Here is a 20,726-nt window from a genome sequence, read left to right as displayed (position 1 = left end):
GATTATTGTAAAGAATTCATTCAAATCGTTTTGTATAGGAGTTCCAGACAGTAATATTTTTGATTTCACGTCCAAGCTCTTTAATATGTTTAAAATCTTTGATGATCCATTCTTTAAACGATGTCCTTCATCACAAATTAACATATCTATATTATCTTTTCCTGATAGAAGCTCTTCCGATACAGAAAGTAACTTTTCATACCCGATTATAAGAACTTGGTAAGTTCGTTGTACTCTTAGAAAACCTTTAACTTCAAACTTATCTTTTTCGGAGTTATTCTTTGATTTCAAAGTTAAAATCCCAATTCTAGCCAATGTCAGCCATTTTGCAAATTCCTTTTTCCAATTATCGATCAAAGTCACTGGGCAAACAACAATGAATTTTCTATAAGCACCATGCAATGCCATACCTGACTGGTTTCTTAAAACTTTAGACGGATAGGCTGTTTGTTTTAATAGTGTCCAGATTAATGTTATTGTCATTAACGTTTTACCTAACCCCATTTCATCAGCTAGTAGACATCCGTTAATGTCATAATCTTTTTCCAGAATCAATGAATTGGAACAATCCGTATCTTTTTTTTCTTCTGGTCTACAAAAACCAATTATACAATCGTACATGAACTTCACACCTTGTTTTTGATGCTCACGTAAAAATTTACCTAATAATGGATCAATTATTACGTCTACTTCAGCATCCGACGCTTTATTCATAATTATAGGCGATTCAATCTTTGTAACGTCAAATACAGGTAGATATTTCCTCTCCACTGTACCAGCTTTAGAATTACTATCTAAACTATTAGTCTGATGCTTAATTTCTGTTTTTAAGGCTGGGTTTTGGAATTTTGACTTTGGTTTAATCTTAGCGGTAAAAAGTTGAGATAATGGCATATAATTGTCTTTCATTGGCGTTTCATCTCTTTTCACTGGTTTTGATTTGCTATTCTCAACAGCCTTACCACGGCTGTTATTAATTGCAGAATACGTTTTCGATATTTCATCTTTATCCTTTATTTCATAATCGATCTGAAATTCCAAAGAACCATATTTAAAAATGTTACCATATATAGAGTCAATATCCTCAGAATAAGTGGTGCTAGCCAAATATTTTCCACCATCATCATAAAACAATACCTTATTTGTGATCTTATAAAGGGCATATCCGTCCCCAGTCCATGTCTTATGCTTCTTCATAGTGGATTTCCTGTACATGGCGGTAAACACATGCTTTATATCATCATTAAATTTTGCACTGGATGGTGCATGTTTGCATGGTTCTGAAACGCAATCATTTGATTTAGGCTTCTTTAAAGAGGAAACCGAATCTATAGAAGGTACAGATCTTTTAAGTACCGATGGCTTTGGAGACGGTGTTGAACTTGATGAACTACTACCAATACTCCTTGGTGGCTTAAATGGTTTATTCACATATTTTGGAAGTTGCATTGTGATTAAACAAACCGACAATATATTTTACAACACTCAAATGCACTAAGAGTTTCCCCACATTTGCATATAATGACTGTTACATCATTCATTCTTCTTATAAATTAATCTATATTCGAATTAGTTTCACCTACCTCTTTCAAAATATTTGTTATTAGTTTTCGAAAAATTAAGTATGGTTCCGAACTGCGATGCAATATTGTTGAAGGTATTTTATGAACATGGACGTCATAAGACATGATTAATATAAAGTTTAAGAAGGATACCAATTGAGCAAGCATTGATAATTATCGAATAATATGGCTACTATTCAAATTTGTAATTGATTATAAGAATTTTAGTTTGTTATGTTTTTTTTCTTTCAAGAAGGAAACGCAAATAGTTTTTAACTAAAAATATCAATATCATTAAATTTAAAATCATAATTAATTGGGGGTAGTCCATGAATATATATGTTATTTAGTTTTTATTTGAAACTTTTTTATAGATCGATCAATCGAAAAGTTTCAAATAAATTGCAATGCAGTTCTCCTTAAAGGAGTATTTAGTTTTTCGTTATTTAAGAAGTCTAATCCATCATTTACATCAGTCCAATTACAATCACCTCCTTTATCTTCGATAACGAATAATGCTTTATTTTGATTAACCATTGATGTAGATAGTTTATTTTTCACTTTTTCTCTCTTAAAATTGTCCATTATTTCGAATTCCTCATATAGGTATTCACGAATTGTTAAATTACTGTCATTTGAAAATATTGATGATCTACTACCAGCAGATTTATTTGATGATGCACTTAATGGATATTCGATCGACCGAGTTCTACTATCTTCTCTTCTATTATTTGAATTGTTAGTGTTCGTGTTGCTATCATTATTAAAATGTTGAACTGCTAAATTGTATTCTTTTAATAAATTTTCGTCAAGGAATAGACTTCCTCTCTTTAATGCTTTTTTCCTATTCTTTGATGCGGTATTATTTCTGGTCTCAATTTCATTTATTGATTCGATTATAGTATTATTATTACTATTGTTATGGTTGATTTTTATTTTCGAATGTCTTTTTTTAGATGAATTCAAATTTGGGTCATTACTATTATTATGATCTATATTGACAGACTTCCGACGTTGTGAAGCCAGATCAGTACTTGAACGAAGTGAACTTCCACGATGAAAAGAAGAACGTTTTTTCTTTAAATCAGAATGTGAATTTGAGTGTGAATTTGAGTGTGAATTTGAGTGTGAATTTGAGTGTGAGTTTGAGTTCGAATTAGAGGAGGAAGTTAAACTTGAGTTTGAAGTTAAATGTTTCTTTGATAATATTAACATTTTTAAATAATTGTTATTATAGTCAGCTTCTTCTACAACAGGGTTCCTTCGAAGCTTTTCAAGAATAAGAATTAAAATATAGAATGGTCATAATTCCAAGTAATAAAACATATAGATGAATAACTCGTAATATATATATATATATATATTTATATATACACTTCAGTTGTTATGTTACTATTACAATTGATGTAAATTAATACACAGGCAACAAATACATTTTTCTTAGTCGTTAACCTAATTCGAAACGAAAAATTCAAATAGTCAGCCGGTGCTTGCTACCAAATTTGTAAAAATTTGGCGTTTTTATTTAATTTTATTTTATTTTTTTTACCCAGTATACTACAATTAATTACCAAGGACAATTATTACAACAAGAATCTCCTTCATGATATTCTCAATCCTCATCAACCCTGTTCCTAACATTTGGTAAAATAACAACCACAATCACTATGTGACTTTGTATAGGAGATGGTTGGCTGGTTAGTTATTTACTACTGAACTGGTACCTATCTGAGTTGTAAAATCTCGACTGTTAAAATGAAGGTCAGTTTTCGCGTTTTATTCTTTTTTTTTATTTTTTTTTTTTCAATATCGATTTTTTCGTTTGAACAGGAAAGAAATAATAATACCTTAATAAGAAACTTCAATCTTAATTATAACTAGTGATATAACAAATACCCTGGAGTATAGTGAGATATGTGCTTCTTAGCTTTATTTAATCCATTAATTATTGGGACATCCGTTGTTTCAAGATGGTAAGCGGTTAGGGTCATTGTTTCCCATTGTGTTGGTTTTTTATTTTAATTTTTATTTATTTCCGCCTTGGGTATTTTTTTAGTTAATTCCAATTAGTTTAGTACATTTTTTCCTTTTACGAGCAAAAGTTATCCTAGCTTTAAGTATCTGTGTAAATAATTGTTTCTTGCATTGGATGGATACGATCAAGGCTTATTCAATTGATTATTAACGCGACTTGACTAATATCTTATATAATTTCATGCATTCATTGATGGCTTCCTCAATGGGTAGTAACACGAATGCTAGAGGTCATTGTTAGTATTAACCATTCTGTTTTGCTATTTCTCCCTTCTTTTTTTGGGATATGATTTAGTTAATTAATGAATGGATTAAAGCTTATTCATTATCCCATTGTTTTACTATTTTCTACAAGTACTGTAATGTTGAATTGTCTGTACATCACATCACTACTCTTTTACCTGTAACAACAGAAACCTTATCAAATGAACTGAAAAGAGAATAATACTTCGTTCGTAAATGCTTTTTTATTATAACATTAGAATTTTACAAATATGTAAATTTATATAATATATTTATTTTTGTTGGAAATTATTTCATTTTTAAATTTATTAAGAAAAGAGATTCGTTACGTTTTCCTAATAATTTTACATTCTAGAGTTAACAATGTCAACAAATTCTGGCTTCAAAGAAGCACCACCGACTAAGAAACCGTCAATGTCCTTCTTGTCCTTGAAAGTAGAACAGTTACCACCGTTAGCGGAACCACCGTATAAGATTCTGATTTCTTCAGCAGCCTTTTCACCGATCTTGGAAACCAAGAACTTTCTGATGGAAGCGTGGATGTCTTGAGCATCTTCAGCAGTGGCAGCTAAACCAGTACCAATAGCCCAGACTGGTTCGTAAGCAATAACAACGTTAGTCCAGTCCTTAACTTCAGCAATGACAGCGTTCAATTGTCTTTCAACAACTTCCAAAGTGATACCGGCCTTCTTTTCTTCCAAAGTTTCACCAATACACAAGATGACACCAACACCGTTGTCTAAAGCAAACTTAGTCTTGTCAGCAACAATCTTGTCATCTTCGTGGAAGTAAGTTCTTCTTTCAGAGTGACCTAAGATGACCCATTTAGCACCTAAGTCCTTGATTTGGTCAACAGAGTTTTCACCAGTGAAAGCACCAGAAGCCTTCAAGTAAGTGTTTTGACCACCGACAGTGACTTGTGGCTTGTTAACCAATTGGACAGTGTAGTCGATGTAAGCAGCTGGTGGACAGATAACGACTTCAACGTTTTCAGCCAAGTTAGCGGTGTTCAATCTTTCAACGATTTCCTTGATAGATTTTTTGTCACCGTTCAATTTGAAGTTACCACCGACGAAGAAAGTTCTAGCCATTTTTGTATGTTATATATGATTTGATATTATATATATGGTTCTTTTATGTAACTAGAAGTATTGTAAGGTAAAATAAATATTGAAAACAAACAATAAAAGGTTAAAATAAGAATAGCTATAGAAATTGAAACAATAGTTAAGCAAAAATTAACTATGACAAATGAAAATAACTTCTAATTCAATTAATCAAACCTATTTATATATAAATAATTATATATATCTATATTGATGTTAGATATACATAATTTCAACAAAACGTAAGGTAGAAAGGAAGTATAACAAAATTTGTATATACTTAATAATATTAGGAAAAACCATACAAGGGAACAAAATGTTCTTGTTCTTGAAAACTTAATGTATGAATGAATGAATGAATTTATTGAATGGGCAACTTGTTTTGTATATCTAGCTGAACATTTGATTCAAAGCAATTTTTTTTATCGTATTTCACATTTATTGCATTCATCAAGAGACATTTTACTGTAGGAAGAAGTGATAACTTTGAAATAAAAAGAAAAAGAACCTAACAAGAAGTTGCAGAAAATCAAAGCAAATAACAGTTTTTTTTTATTCACTTTCGTAGTAATTATTCAATCAGATTATAATTTATGCAGTTATGAAATATGAAAAAATACAAAATGAAGAAAGTTGCTGAGTAGAAGTAGGAATGAATTTTATTGCGTAAAATAAATTTGTGATAGCAAAGAATCTCAGTAAGAGAGGCAATTTTAAATGTGAACCTGTCTGCAAATTACTAGTTATTGACTTAAACTGATCAAGAAGTAGACTAGGTTTTATTCTGACGCTGTCTTTTAATAGTTATCTGAAGGAAAATTCCAAGCTGAGCTCTTTTTTTTTTGGTTTCTCTTTTTTTTTGGTTTCTCTTTGTTAGTATGGTAATTATTTTATTTCAGTATTACGTAGGCATATCTGGATGATGGAGTCTACAAATTAGTGGAAGCCGGGTTTCGAAAACCTCTAAAATATAGTAAGAGAAAAAAAAGAAAAACTAAAAACTGACGCACGGATGGAAAAGATCCTGAGAAATTCATCATATAAAAATTTCGAAACTCGAAAAAAACCCGAAATCATAAATAGTGGAAGCCAGAGGGACGGATGGTGAGATAAAGATGCAAAAAAAGAAAGAGGGCGGGTAAACTAGTTAAGTACCACCTATTCATCTCCGTATTGGAGTTTCAATCAATAATACATTTCTAATATGTAGAGATTTTGCACGTTTTAATATTTAATGGGAATCTTCGTCTTAGACGATACACATTTTTTTATATTGCTGTACTTTTGATTTGAAAGAATGTTATATAAATAATTAAATTGATGAACGAGAGAAGTGAATAGGAGATAGTTATATAATAGGATGAACATGTTATTAGAAGTCGGGTAAAATATATATTTCAATCTTTTGCTCATCAAAAAAAGAATTGTAATACGATATCGGAATAATTTGAGAAAAACGTCGCAGCTTGAACGAGAGGTATAAAGTATTGGTAAAGAATTAGCGGAACGAAAAATTTCACACAATGGTTTCAAGTTCTTTATATACTCTCTAGTAAATTAACTTCCCAATGTTTTATAGTTGGGGCTTCCATTTATTTTTGGCTTTTTTGTTCCGGCGTAGTAAATATAGGTAGTAAAAGCTGGAATATTTTGGTAGCGAAACATTTGTAATATATATATATGAAAATATATCGATATCTTCTGACCAAAGAAATTTATGTAGACAGTACAAACATACTAACTTTAAGAATGAATGGGATGGCTGGATAGGAACAAAGGTACAAGGATAAACTAAGTTACTAACCTTAATATTTTCAATAAATGTATCATTTACTTAACGATTACTAATCTCTAAGTATTCCTTTTATTTCAAGTAAATGCCAGAAATAATGTATAATATTTATATTATTAATTAAAAACCCGATGAAGTCCAGAAGATGTCCCTAAATACAACTATGTATATATAACTTATATCATATCTCCGTTTTATAAGAATTTATTAAAATTTGAATCATTTAACCAACCAACCTTTTCAAAAGCTGTATATAACCGCGATGCCTTATTAACATCGATCTTGCATGCCTTTTGTGCATCTGTTCTTCTGAATGGCAACCGTTTTTTCAGACGATAAACTTTCTCTAAAAATAGCCTTTTCTTAGAATCAATGTAAAGATCACATGGGAGACGTAAAATTTGAGCTAATACCAATTCAGATGGATGTAATTGATCTTTCAATAGGTCTGTGGAGAGATCCATTTGGGACCCCTTCCATTCAACACTTAAACAATTTAATGGCTTACCTTTTAACGTAGATAAAGATGGCGAATAATCGGGGAGTTTATTGCAAGAAACTTTTGGGATATATTGTTGGATTTCACCGATTGCGTTGATCGATGCTAAAGGTGAGATAGCCGAGGTTGCTGGTTTCCTGATACGTTTTATTGGAGTAACTGGTTTCTTAATCAAAAGGTTTTTTTTAGAATTCTCATCAGAATCACAGTTTTCTTCATTATCTCCAACATCTTCATTTCTTCCAAATTGGGGCGTTGAAGCAGCCTTATTTGTTCTTTTTCTTGCTAAGCCTCTGGTTCTATAAACGTGATCATTGTTAACAGCGAGCTGGCCTTCTTTGGCTCTTAAACGTTTTCCGCCGCTGGGCCTGCCTCTACCGCTGATATTAGTACTATACAGAGTAGGAGAATTACCACCTGAAGTCTTGAAAGATCTATACTGAGAAAGAAAATTTAAATTGCTTTTACGATAACAATTAGCATTTATATCTTCTGTCCACGAAGGAACTACTTTTATGATGGGATTTCTTGATGACAAATCAAAAGATCCAGGAACTGGATCCTTTTTACATGGAGGAAATAAAAGAGGAGACATTGGAGGTGAAGGAAACAAACTTTCATCAATTGGAGCAGCAAAAGGTTCGCCTCCATCTGTGAACGATTCCCTAGATTTCAACAATGACAATAATTGAGCATTTCTGTTGGGTAATACAGAAACCAACTCTGTATGTATATTTTGTGGTGACTGGTATACCATTCTCACAAGATATTATTAAAGTAATTAGTAATACTTTCAGTACAACAAATACCTATCAAACTTAAAAGAAGTGCAATTGAATAGATTATGGAAAAAAATATAGCTAGCTTTCCAAACACCTGGATATTTAATATCTTGGTTGAAAAAAAAATTATATATGATTAGATGTCCAACTGGATAAAATTTGTCTGTAATATAATAAAACTGTAACCTTAAATGAATATATTTCTGAATTGAAGTAAATAACTGAACAATTGGCAATTAATAATCAAATCAAATTATATACATATACATATAAATATATATATATATATATTGATGTTATTATTATAATCATTTGGCCATAGCTTTTTAATCAAATTTGAACTCATCTCATCTCATCTCATTTACATCCATTATCGTTTCTTTTTTATCATATACTACATACATTCCCAAAGAAAAAGGAACGTGTGGCGTTTCTTTTTGTGTCACAGTATTGTTACTTTGTTCAAAAACCGAAAAAAGGAACGACAATTAGATCCGATACAAATTAAGACTAAGTAGGACTAATTTGGACAAAAACATAAAATAGTTGAACCTTTTAACAAAGAATCAATTCTTCATCACTATTACAATTACATTTATTGATGCATATAATACAGGAGTACCTTGTTAATCATGCCATCATAGTTATTTACCGCGTCATGTCATATATATATACAGATATATATAGCTTATTATTAATATTACATTGCAGTCTTAATTCTTTTTTTAGGTGGAAGGAACTATGTTGCCATTAACATTGTTATCGTATGCTATATCGAACAATTCTTTAATTAAATCATCAATTTCGTTACTCAAAGAGAAATCATGTGTGTAATTGATATTACTGACTTGATTCATTTCTTGTTTTTCTTGTTCAATTTCATATTCTATATCTTCTTGTAACCTTCTCGGCAATTCGAATGCTTGGGAGAATTCCTGATAAAATATATTACTGAAAAATGATAACTCATTATCCCAATCCCATTCAACATAGTTTGAAGATTCCTTTGAAAACTCTTTTAAGTTTTTCAAACACTTGATTGCCAATAAACATGAATACAATTGATACAAATTGGCTTTATCATATGATCCAAACTTGTTTTTGAAGTTATTAAATAACGTTTTTAAATCATCAATGATTTCAATTACAACTATTCTGGCTTCCAAACAGTCCTCTATAAATGGTTTGTTGAAAGTCAGTCTAACAATATAATAGTAGTACCAGAAATATGATAAGGTTGGATCTGTAGAGACATTTTCATCTTTCAAAATATCCTTTGACCACTTCAAGAAATCTGGCAATGATTGTCTCCAATTAGAGACATGCGAATTAAACTTTGTTAAATATAATACTTTTTGTTCCGTATCATCAGTTTCAATGAAAATTTTAGAAGTAAAAACTTGGACAATTCTTGAAAGAATAATTAGATTCTTTAATGGTAATGAAATTTGCAAAACATGTCTACTAGCAAATCTAAACTCTTCGGTACCTTCAACTTCGGGTAATTCATCTGATTCTGGGATAGTTGAGTTACTAACGCTTAACGAAGAGGTTCTTCCCAACATTAAGCATATAAAATGATCAGCTATATAGCATCCCCAATAAATTCTGGATCTAATTTCCAATTCACTATTGGTTAGTTTTAAATTACTATCATCAGTAAACCAAACTTGAGGATCTAATTGGAAGCCCATGTCATAACCGACACGAATAGCCAACCCGGAAAAATACCATGCTAATTGATTATTACCTTTCCCTAATTCATAAAATGCCAGACAAAATAATGCTTGAACAGTGGTGATACATGCTACACTAGTTTCATCAAATACTATTTCAAGCAATGCTTTCTTACATTTTTCATAGTAAACTTCTGATAAATCCTGAAGGTCTTCTGATAATCTAGAACCAATAGCACATACTGCATAAATCAATTCTGTGGAGCAGTACTGTGAATCTCTATAATTATTTTCTGCATGATTAAAAAAACCATATAAGAAACTTTCTCTATGTACAAAGATAAAATGACCTGGATACAACCATTTGTAAAAGTTTGATAATGCCTTCAGAATATTCGGGTCATTGTTAATTAGATTAGCGTTCTTAGTATCAGAGGACCTGACAATGATTGTTGTCTTTAAATCAGAAATACGTTCTCTTGAGTTTGATAATGGCTTATTCAACAATGTATTAGAATCATTTGGAGAATTCGACTTTCTAGGCATTTGGGACCCTGGTGAAGGACTGTCATTAGAGACCGACGTAGAAACCGGCAAAGAATGAGACTTGGATTTTGCTTGGTAACTCACTGGACCTTCTGGGTATAAACTCCCTTTAACGAAAGTTTTCTTCTTTTTTGAAACCATAAAATTCTCATTAGGATTACCACTACTGTTTAATTTATTCTGATTCGAGTTTCCATCCAATGAACTAGATAAGGGACCTACATTAGAATTTGAATTTACAGATTTCTCTATCTGTAGCAAATTTCTAATCTGTTCGTATTTATTTGGCTCTGATTGATCTTCGTGAACAGTAACCAAGGTTGACAATACTTCATTTAGGGGCATATTATCGAATGTTTTAGCAAAATCTGGATACAATTTTTCGGATAAATTTCTTACATTAGCTTCAACATTAGAAACTTGACTCTCCAAAGATTTTACATATGAAGCAGAATACCTTTTCTTTCTTAAATCAACATCATTAACGTTACACACCAATTTCAACCTTTCACAAGTACCACAGGGGTATCCTAAATCACACTTCTTTCTCCTGCGCCGACAATTGGAACAAGCCAATCTTTTAGTATTTCCTGATGACATATATTGACTGTAGTTTACCTTCAACTAATAGAGCAATAAAATATCTTTAAAACTATATAACTAGTCCTTTGTCTCGTTTAATTTTAGATCCAATTGTCTTATTAGAGGACCAAGAAATGACGATACATAAATGAAAGTTAATATTCTAGCAACCTTAGAATCTTGAAGTATAGACTGTAGGCCTCCGTTCGATCAATTTGCTCTTTAAATTACAACCTTTTGTTTTGTAAATACTCTTCTTTATATTGCAATCAATCCAAAATCAATATTTTAAGTCGATGAGATTGCATCGTGTAATTTTTCAGCTAAATTTTTTGATTCTAGAGAGTAACCGCACGAAACAAAGTTTAGTCTAAGCCAGACTAAGTATAAGAGAAAACGATAAGGAAAGAAGAAAGACAAGTGAACATGAAGAAAGACAAAGAACAAAGAACAGCAGAATAATTCAAAACTCTGTACAAAAGAGAGAGTATAGAAACAATTAATGTTAATGATACTATTAATGATAAAACATATAGAATTTAAGGGGCGTTTCCTATTCTTTCAAAACTGACTATGAATTGTCAATTGTTAACTCTGTTTTCTAGTTTCTGTTTAGAGAAAATAAACACACAGAGCTGCAGAATTTTAGTAATTTAAGTTGATTTGGTGTTTTTTTTTTACTGTTCGAAACTGATCTGACATTTATTTCCCTGGTATTATTTATTTTCGATACTTTTCGAAAGCTCAAGATCAAAATTGTGTATGGGAATTTTTCTATAAAATGAAAACTACTTAAATTGTATCAGGACATTTTCTGTAACCATCGACTTTTTTAACAATCTCTTAGGTCACCATATTCTTTTACGTATATCGTTTTTGGAAGCACACCCCTCTTCTTATCGTATGCTTTTATACATATAATTTACTAAACGTCATTCCGAAATACGTAGACTTTTATTCATTCGAGTACAAGCAGTATAAAGGCTAATTTGTTAATTAACATAACAACTTACTGTTATCTTAACACACCCATACAATTAAATCCATAACCGGATGTAATCTGCCCGTATAAATATCTTGGTTAAATTGAAACAAACACTGAGGAGAAAGTAGTTTAATCTATAGGAATACTAATACTACAAGATATATTAAATTACGTCTTCTCACCCACACATGGTTTACACTGAATGCCACGATCATTTACTAGTCCATGTTAAAAATAACATCATGTTAAAAATGACATCATGCTAAAAATTCCATCATGCTAAAAATTCCATCAGACAAAAAATTGAAATTTAGAATCTATAGTACTTTTGTCCGGGAGTTCCCCGGTTGAACCGGACAATATCAAATATCAATTATTGCTTTTTCCTCAAAGCTGAAAAAAGTTCCAATATGATTTTATCAATGATCAAATTTAAAGTATTAGATCAAGATGGAGAATTCAAATGCTATGTGAAGTCGTTATATCAATTATTTTTTGCTTTGAAAGCAATAATAAATTGAGAGCTTCATATTAGGTGAATCCGATCCATTCAAAGAAAGTTGAAAACCTTTTCTACTACTTTGAAAATAAAGAAGAACAAAGAAGTTTTGGTAAAGACTCCAGTTTACCTTAATTTTTTGGTATATCAATTTTCAACACAAACACTATATATATATATATATATATATATATATTGTTGTATTTGAATGAGGATTGGTTTATATGTATTGTTAATTTGGTTAAAGAGTATTATAGTTTTCAATTGCAGTTATTCAAGACGTCGGGGTTAAGTTTAAAATCTTTGTACGGTTGTACCTTTAGAAGAAGGTTTTTTGCAACTGCCAGAATGTCAGTAAATGAAAATTTACCAGTAATTTGGAATGCTAATAAAGTTCGTGATACATTTTATGATTATTTTAAATCAAAAAATCATACTTTTATTAGTTCATCTCCAGTAGTGCCATATGATGACCCTACTCTGTTATTTGCGAATGCTGGTATGAATCAATTTAAATCAATTTTCCTAGGTACTGTCGATCCTACTTCAAAACTTTATGATTTAAAGAGGGCTTACAACTCACAGAAATGTATTAGAGCCGGTGGGAAACATAATGATTTAGAAGATGTTGGGAAAGATTCTTACCATCATACTTATTTCGAAATGTTGGGAAATTGGTCATTTGGTGATTATTTTAAAAATGATGCAATTGTATATTCCTGGGATTTGTTAACAAATGTTTATAAAATTCCTAAGGATAGACTTTATGTTAGTTATTTCGAAGGTGATGAAAGTCAGGGATTGGAACCAGATTTTGAGGCAAGAGATATCTGGCGATCGGTCGGAGTACCTGAGGACCATATTGTCCCAGGTAACTTAAAGGATAACTTCTGGGAAATGGGGGAAGAAGGCCCTTGTGGACCTTCTTCCGAAATACATTACGATAGAATTGGAGGTAGAAATGCATCCCAGTTAGTTAACAAAGATGACCCTAACGTTTTAGAGATTTGGAACCTAGTTTTTATTCAATACAATAGAGATTCTGAACGTAAATTAAAGGCATTGCCAGCCAAACATGTTGATACAGGTATGGGATTTGAAAGATTGGTGTCTGTTCTTCAGAATGTTAATTCTAATTATGATATCGATCTGTTCACCAAAATATTTAAACGTATACAGGCGATTACGAATGCCAGAGAGTATACTGGAAAATTTGGAAAATATGATGTAGATGGTGTGGATACAGCTTATAGAGTACTTGCAGATCATGCAAGAACATTGACGTTTGCATTAACAGATGGTTGCATTCCAAATAATGAAGGTAGAGGGTATGTTATAAGACGTATCTTAAGAAGAGGAGCTAGATATGCTAGGAAATATATGAATTACTCAATAGGTGATTTTTTCTCTAAATTGATACCTCAAGTCATTGAAGAAAACAAATCAATTTTCCCTGAAGTTTCAAAAGATTTCAATTATATTAAAGAAATACTAGATGAGGAAGAAGCATCATTTGCTAAAACATTAGATCGTGGCGAAAAGCTGTTCGAAAAATATGCCTCAGATGCTTCTAAACTCGATTCAAAGACCTTAGATGGCCTGCAAGTATGGAGATTATATGATACATATGGATTTCCTGTTGATTTGACAGAGTTGATGGCCCAAGAGCTGGGATTAAATATTGATGTTCCTGGATTTGAAAGAGCCAAAAAGGACTCATATGAAGCTTCCAAGAGGGCATCAAAGAAATATGATATTGACTTGTTTAAGTTAGATGTTCATGATATCTCGAAATTAAATACAGATGCAGTTCCTAAAACAAATGATAAAGACAAATACGAGACTACTGATGTAATGGCTACTGTTCTAAGAATTCATGACGGATCTGAGTTTTTAGATGTTGCCGCAGATAAAGATAAAAAGTATGGTGTTATTTTGGATAAAACTTGTTTCTATGCAGAGCAAGGTGGTCAAATATACGATAACGGTAAATTAATAATTGATGGAAAAACTGAATTTAATGTTGAAAATGTACAGGAGTTTAACGGATACATTCTTCATATCGGAACTTTAATGGATGGAAAACTTTCAACTAATGACAAAGTTGTCGCATCTTTTGACGAATTAAGGAGGTTTCCAATACGTAATAATCATACTGGGACACACATTCTAAATTTTGCATTAAGAGATGTTTTAGGGAAAGATGTGGAACAAAAAGGTTCATTAGTAACTCCCGAAAAGTTTAGATTCGACTTTTCTCACAAGAAACCCCTGACACTTGATGAAATCAAAGAAATTGAGATGATATGTGATACCTTGATTGTCAGTAAGAAACCTGTCTTCTATAAAAATGTCCAGCTAAATGAAGCCAAGCGTATATCATCTATCCGTGCTGTATTTGGAGAGTCTTATCCCGATCCAGTACGTGTGGTTTCCATTGGTCAACCTGTTGAAAAAATTTTGGAAGATCCTACTGAAACAAATTCATCAGAATTTTCAATTGAGTTCTGTGGCGGAACACATGTAGCTAATACTGAAGATATCCAAAAATTAGCAATAATAGAGGAAACCGGTATAGCTAAAGGTATCAGAAGAATAACTGCTGTAACTGGTCCAGAAGCATTTAATGCTCAAAGAATTGCAGAGCAGTTCAATGGAGAACTAGATGACCTGAACTCACTACCATTTTCTGACGCAAAGGATAAGAAGATCAAAGAATTAGGATTTAGTCTAAACCAATCTACTGTCTCAGTTTTATCTAAACATTTATTAAGAGAAAAGTTTAATAAGATAGAAAAAAAATATAAAGAAGAATTAAGGAAAAAAAATAAATTAGAAGCTAAAGTAATTCTTGATAAAGTGCAAGAGTATTTTAACACCAACAAATCGTCCAAATTTTTTGTATACGCATTCGATATACCTGCAAATTCTAAAGCAATTACGGATGCCATTAATTATATCAAAAATTCTAATAATGATAAATCCATCTATCTTTTAAGTGGTGATATAAAGGGTAATAAATTAGCACATGGGTGTTACTTGTCTGATGATGCTATTTCCAAAGGCATAGATGGAGAAGAATTAGTTAAAGTTGTCACAACACTAATTGGTGGTAAAGCTGGTGGTCGTAAAAATATATTTCAAGGTGTCAGCACTTACAATGATAATATAAATGAAGTAATTGACAACATTACTAAAATATTCTCTGAAAAACTAACCTAATCTAAATATGTAATTTTTATTTGTAAATAGTCAAACTTTGAGATAAATAAAACTTCTTAATTAATTAATATTCTATCAATGTTCATCCATCAAAGTCAATAGGATCCATCTATCATATGATTTTGTACTTTATTGGGGAGTGTTAAATTTTGGCTATTTTCGCAACATCAATTCTTCGCACTTTAAATTTGAAAAATATTCTTAAGCTATATTAAAAATGAGAAATTTATAGTTAAAGAAGAGGATATCGATTAATTGATTCGTTGAACTAAACTCAATTATCAAGCCAAGCAGAATATAATAATACATAACTACTTATATTATCCAAATAATGGTTCGTTTAAAAAGTAGATACATTTTGTTTGAGATTTTATATCCAAATAGTGATGAAAATGGGAAAATGATAGAATCGAAATCATCACTTCGAAAAGATATTTTATTACGTCAACATAGAGTTTCGCCACCTGAAATTTCAATAAAGACAATCATACAAGAAATACGACGTTCGTTACAGTTAAATTTCGGAGATTATGGATCTGGCAAAGTAAGTTCTTTATTACAATCAAAATATTTCTCAAACATGACATCTACGGGAATAATCAGATGTCATAGAGAAGATTGTGATACACTTATAATGGCCCTCTTTTTCATTAATAAAATTGGTGACATTGATAATTTGATTATAAATCCTGTTAAAGTTAGTGGGACAATAAAGAAAATTGAGGAATATTCTATTAGAAGAAATAAGAAACTTGCCAATATAATGGATAGAGATCAAAAATCATTCATCGATGACTATCACAGTGTTAGCGATGACGAACCAAGAGAAGATTGAGATATTTTCAGATTTACATATATTTTAAACCTTATATAACTAAGATCATTAAATGCATATTTATTATTATTAATAACTATAAATGTCACTTCCCATATATAAAGAGTAATGCAGCTTGACTACTTCCTGCCTTCACTATTCCCATTGTCCGTTTCGGCAGCTGTGAATTCAATAGGCCCATGGGTTGAGTAATTAGAGCTGTTAGAACCGTTGATGTCCGAATCTTTTTCCTCATTTATTGTTTTATCAAGTTTACTGGCATTAACACGATAGATGTTATTAATATCTTGTTGGACAAATAGTGGATTTTCGTACACCTGATCATCTGATCTCTTAGCGTTAGCATTGGCAGCTTTCGAAAATAATCTTGAATCATAAGTGATTTCTGATGTCTCTGTAGCTTTTGCCGCACCCAATATGACTTTGTCGGATATATCTCTACCTTGTGCATACGCCAACTCCCTTAATCTATCAGCTGTACTCATTCTAGACCTCTTCAATGCTTTTTCGGTATCTAATTTTTTAACACGTCTATTGTCCTCACGTTCTCTTTCACTATAATCGATATTATCACCTGTAGTAATTCTGCCCTGATATCTACTCTTTCTCTGCCTCTCTCTTTCTTCTCTAGCTCTATTAGATAAAATACGAAGCTTCATTTCTTTCTCTTGAAGTTCTTGCTCTGCTAATTGCTTCTTGGCTTCTGCTTTCATCTTCAATTCTTCCCTCGCTTCACGATCTGCTATTTCTAATGCAGATGAAAGTTCTGAAAACTTCTTGCTTGCATCAGTTTCAACTGTAGCCCCAGAATTAACTCTCTTGTCCAATGCAATCGCATAACCTTTCGGATTTTTCCAATTTGACACGGCAGATGGAATATTCCATTTCTCCCTTTCTTCATCTGATATTTTTTTACTTTCAGCAACATTGGCATCTGTTTTGTGGAATATTGGAACTTGTGTGGATTCAACTGGAGGTGCTACAACCTTTTTAGCTTTAAATGTAACAGGCTGTAATGGATCTTGTGCATGTTGCGTTATGGTAATAACTCTTTCAGTATTTTGATTTGATACTTTATGAATAACCTTGGATGACATACTTGCAATTTTATTACTGATAACCATATTCCCAGGCTTTTCTAATTTCTTAGATAACAATATATCAAAGGCATCCTTTGTTCGTCTAAAGGTTTCGTCAATTAGTTCCTGTGTAGGGAGAGGTATGCTCAGGTCAAAATTCCTCTGTCTTACGGGCAAAAAGTCTTGAAATGAGACTCCTCCATTAAACATAGTCTCTAAAACATTATTCTTGTGAATCTCATTATCTTTTTCACGATATTTTTCTGCTAGCAAAGCCTTAACTTGAATCTCATTGACATTGCTAAGTTTTTGACCTGATTTATTATTATTGTTGTTTGAATGTTTGGGGGGTGGCAATAGTGAACTAAATGACATGGATTCAGAAGTATATCAAATAATTCTAGTGGGGATTTCAAGCATCTATTACAAATCAAATTATCCAAAAGACTGATTATCTCATCTCTCATATATATATTTTTATAATTAAATTAAAATTATCATCAAGGCCGATGGTCTAATTTGAAAGTATAGAGACAAAAGAGAGAATGGTTTAACACGTGATAATAATTTATTTTATAAATATTCTATTTAAAATGGTAAAATATTGTTTATGTCAATTTAATAATATTACAACTACAACTACTCAATTTTTATTGATAATTATATTCCGTCTAGTCTTTTTGCAATTCATTTTGCAATTATTTCATTTTATTTACCTTAATTTATCGAATAATTTCGATGTTATCCTCGATCTTGTGGATTCCCGAGTTTGATCAATTTCAAGTTTTGCATTTTCATCTGAATCGTTTGGTTCCCTTAGGCTTCTACGAAATGCCATACCTTCTTGTCTATTGTATCTATCACTGATTTGAGTTGGAGGTGGTGGATAATGTAGGACCTCCGGCTTTTTGTACCAACCTTTTCTTTTTGGCCTAGGGTCTTCTAACTCTGTTATTGGAGGTACACCGATAAACCTAACCTTTTTCCTGATTTCACAATTATCTGCCGATACAGTAGGATCTAATCTAAGGGATTGACTGAAGGAATTTTGTAATTCTAATTCTGGCATACTGATAGTTTTCGTAACAGCAGAGGAATTCATGATTTTATAATTCTTTTGAGTAATATCTTCTTTATTATTCATCATAACATTTTTATCCTTCTTTTTTGTCACTGTTCCAACTTTTGTTGTACCATTTCTCTCGATATTATTTTGACTTCGAGATAAACCATTACTAGCTGCAGCCTTAGAAGCAAATATAGAGGCATTAGAAACAGCATTGCTGGTTGGTGGGGGACGAGAATTATTTTTACTCATCAAATGAGTAACAGTATCCTGTAACATCTTCTGATTCAATACAGACCCTACTTGTAAGGAGTTTGAACGAGATGGAACCTCAGAAGAATTTAAATCTTCAGCAGATGAAGAAAATGCAGATTGCAATGAAGTAGATCTTTTTCTTGTCTTTGTCTTGGCGGGTTTTGTTTCGCAATGAACCTTCTGACGTGTCACGTTGTTGTTCATACTATTTAAATTATTAGAACTATTGTTATTATTCCTTGCATCGATCGATTGCCTTCTAGAAAGATTTGGAGAAGAAATACTTGATAATGATACGTTTCGTGAATTCCATGAACTTAAATTTGGAGACATTGTACCAGGTGAAGTTGTCGAACTTGAAGAGCTTGAAAAGGTGCTTAATGATGAGATTTTTCTCATTGGCAGTCTGTCGGGCCCCAAACAGTCTTCGTTTATTTGTTTTAATTTTGACTTTAAGGTGTCTTGTCTCTGCTTTAGCTTTAATTCACTCCGTTTTATTTCTTTCTCAACGCTTGCCAATCTATCAACCGCTTTTCTTTCTTGTAACATGTTCTCAAGCATCTCATCCGAACTATCCGATATTTTCGATTCTGCAGCACTATTATTTTGAATAAACTGCCACATAGTTAACCAAGAATTTAAAAGTGTCAAAACAATTCTTAGTTTCGGAACTGATTTAGTAACATTTATATGAAACCCATCTAATATATTATTTGGTTGTACATGAAAAGTGGTGCCTTGCCTTGAGTAATATTCAAGACTTTTTACCAAAAGCTCTGTATAGCTCTCTTCATAATCAAAACACAGTTTTTCAATTTTTCTTATCAGATTTTCATAATCATGAACATTTTCACTGCAGAGTTTAGTCCTTATATCATTAAAGTACTCTTTATTCGGGATATAAAGTTGTCTTGCTATACTGATTATCATATGGAGGGTAGATAATGTTCTGTAAAGCAAGGCATATATTCTATGCATACTATATTCCCAATGTGGTAGTTCTCTTAACATTTGTGTTGAAGCAGCTCTAGAATTGACATATTTATGAAGGTCATTATAATACGCCTTGATGCTTGGCAAAATAGAATTTTGAACTACCGAAATAAATTTTGTTAGGATTTGTAAATCCAACTTTCTGAATGATTCAGGTTTTGTATCCTGTTCTCGATCTTTAATCAAAACAGCCAAATCAAGACACATCGAGGTTTCAGAAGGCCGTATCAGATCATTTACTGCTTGAATATCAAATGGTCTTGCTCTTCCAAACATATCAGGGGGGCTATTAGCAGTTCTTTCAATCTGTACCTGTTTTAATCTATTGGAATATATTTCAATTGCATTTTTAACAATTGCTTTAAAACATTTCAAGAGCTTCCATTGTAATTCAGGGTTATACATATTTTTAATGAAAGTCTCAGAGTCTTGTGTTAATTCAGGAAATTTAACATTATAATCAATAGCAGACGTCGAAAGTGTTGGAACAATTTCTGTTACTTTGCATTGTCTAAATTCACACAACAAATTAAATCTTTTCCTTAAAGTCGAATTAACGTTAAATGTTTGACCCTCACAGAATGATAAAATATAATTAATTAAAGGAATTATTGAAGTATCTGGATTTTTTTCTAAATTTGCTTCCAAAGCACCTAAAATTTTGTAAATTTCCTTTAATTTGCCCAAAGCTGAGGCATATTGAATAATTTTTGAATCATAGCTATTAAAATAAACCGTTCCAATTACTGTTGGAATTGATGCAGTAGCAGCTGCTTTAGCCAGCATTATAATTTAGGAAACTATCCTTCTATTAGTCAATATAGTTGATCTAATGTATCAATCAAACCACAATGATATGAATGTTAATACTTTTATAATTATACTAAATTCACAAAATTCTTTCCAATAACCAGCTGTTCAAGTTATTAATTGAATTTCTATTTTGAAGAGAATACTTTTATCCAATTTT

At 31.5% G+C, this 20,726-nt stretch overlaps 9 protein-coding genes across 9 annotated transcripts in view; 2 read left to right on the top strand and 7 right to left on the bottom strand.

Annotated features, from left to right (window-relative positions):
• RDH54 overlaps positions 1-1,449 on the bottom strand; it is a gene marked incomplete at both ends in the record, with an annotated part of 2,611 nt that extends 1,162 nt beyond the window's left edge. The window contains one exon of the mRNA XM_001642915.1: positions 1-1,449. Coding sequence (XP_001642965.1) covers positions 1-1,449 — 1,449 coding nt within the window.
• A 506-nt stretch (positions 1,450-1,955) lies between these two features.
• Kpol_1071p13 (uncharacterized protein) lies at positions 1,956-2,777 on the bottom strand (the record flags this gene model as incomplete). Its single annotated transcript, XM_001642914.1, has 1 exon — positions 1,956-2,777. The coding sequence occupies one exon, from the start codon at positions 2,775-2,777 to the stop codon at positions 1,956-1,958; it is 822 nt and encodes a 273-aa protein (XP_001642964.1).
• A 1,406-nt stretch (positions 2,778-4,183) lies between these two features.
• TPI1 (triose-phosphate isomerase TPI1) lies at positions 4,184-4,930 on the bottom strand (the record flags this gene model as incomplete). Its single annotated transcript, XM_001642913.1, has 1 exon — positions 4,184-4,930. One exon carries the CDS (start codon positions 4,928-4,930, stop codon positions 4,184-4,186), a length of 747 nt encoding a protein of 248 aa, XP_001642963.1.
• Positions 4,931-6,931: 2,001 nt separating this feature from the next.
• Kpol_1071p11 (SWIRM domain-containing protein) lies at positions 6,932-7,993 on the bottom strand (the record flags this gene model as incomplete). Its single annotated transcript, XM_001642912.1, has 1 exon — positions 6,932-7,993. One exon carries the CDS (start codon positions 7,991-7,993, stop codon positions 6,932-6,934), a length of 1,062 nt encoding a protein of 353 aa, XP_001642962.1.
• Positions 7,994-8,743: 750 nt separating this feature from the next.
• TEA1 (Tea1p) lies at positions 8,744-10,840 on the bottom strand (the record flags this gene model as incomplete). The annotated part of the gene is made up of 1 exon (XM_001642911.1): positions 8,744-10,840. One exon carries the CDS (start codon positions 10,838-10,840, stop codon positions 8,744-8,746), a length of 2,097 nt encoding a protein of 698 aa, XP_001642961.1.
• A 1,814-nt stretch (positions 10,841-12,654) lies between these two features.
• Positions 12,655-15,528, top strand: Kpol_1071p9 (uncharacterized protein; the record flags this gene model as incomplete). The annotated part of the gene is made up of 1 exon (XM_001642910.1): positions 12,655-15,528. The coding sequence occupies one exon, from the start codon at positions 12,655-12,657 to the stop codon at positions 15,526-15,528; it is 2,874 nt and encodes a 957-aa protein (XP_001642960.1).
• Positions 15,529-15,859: 331 nt separating this feature from the next.
• Positions 15,860-16,363, top strand: POP5 (RNA-binding protein POP5; the record flags this gene model as incomplete). Its single annotated transcript, XM_001642909.1, has 1 exon — positions 15,860-16,363. One exon carries the CDS (start codon positions 15,860-15,862, stop codon positions 16,361-16,363), a length of 504 nt encoding a protein of 167 aa, XP_001642959.1.
• Positions 16,364-16,482: 119 nt separating this feature from the next.
• On the bottom strand, positions 16,483-17,817 carry PRP45 (mRNA splicing protein PRP45; the record flags this gene model as incomplete). The annotated part of the gene is made up of 1 exon (XM_001642908.1): positions 16,483-17,817. One exon carries the CDS (start codon positions 17,815-17,817, stop codon positions 16,483-16,485), a length of 1,335 nt encoding a protein of 444 aa, XP_001642958.1.
• Positions 17,818-18,154: 337 nt separating this feature from the next.
• Positions 18,155-20,542, bottom strand: GIP4 (protein phosphatase regulator GIP4; the record flags this gene model as incomplete). The annotated part of the gene is made up of 1 exon (XM_001642907.1): positions 18,155-20,542. One exon carries the CDS (start codon positions 20,540-20,542, stop codon positions 18,155-18,157), a length of 2,388 nt encoding a protein of 795 aa, XP_001642957.1.
• Between the last annotated feature and the right edge of the window lie 184 nt (positions 20,543-20,726).

This window comes from Vanderwaltozyma polyspora, genomic scaffold (genome assembly GCF_000150035.1).
Source record: "Vanderwaltozyma polyspora DSM 70294 KpolScaffold1071 genomic scaffold, whole genome shotgun sequence".
Classification (NCBI taxonomy): Eukaryota; Fungi; Ascomycota; class Saccharomycetes; order Saccharomycetales; family Saccharomycetaceae; genus Vanderwaltozyma; species Vanderwaltozyma polyspora.
This window is presented reverse-complemented; position numbering and strand designations above follow the sequence as displayed.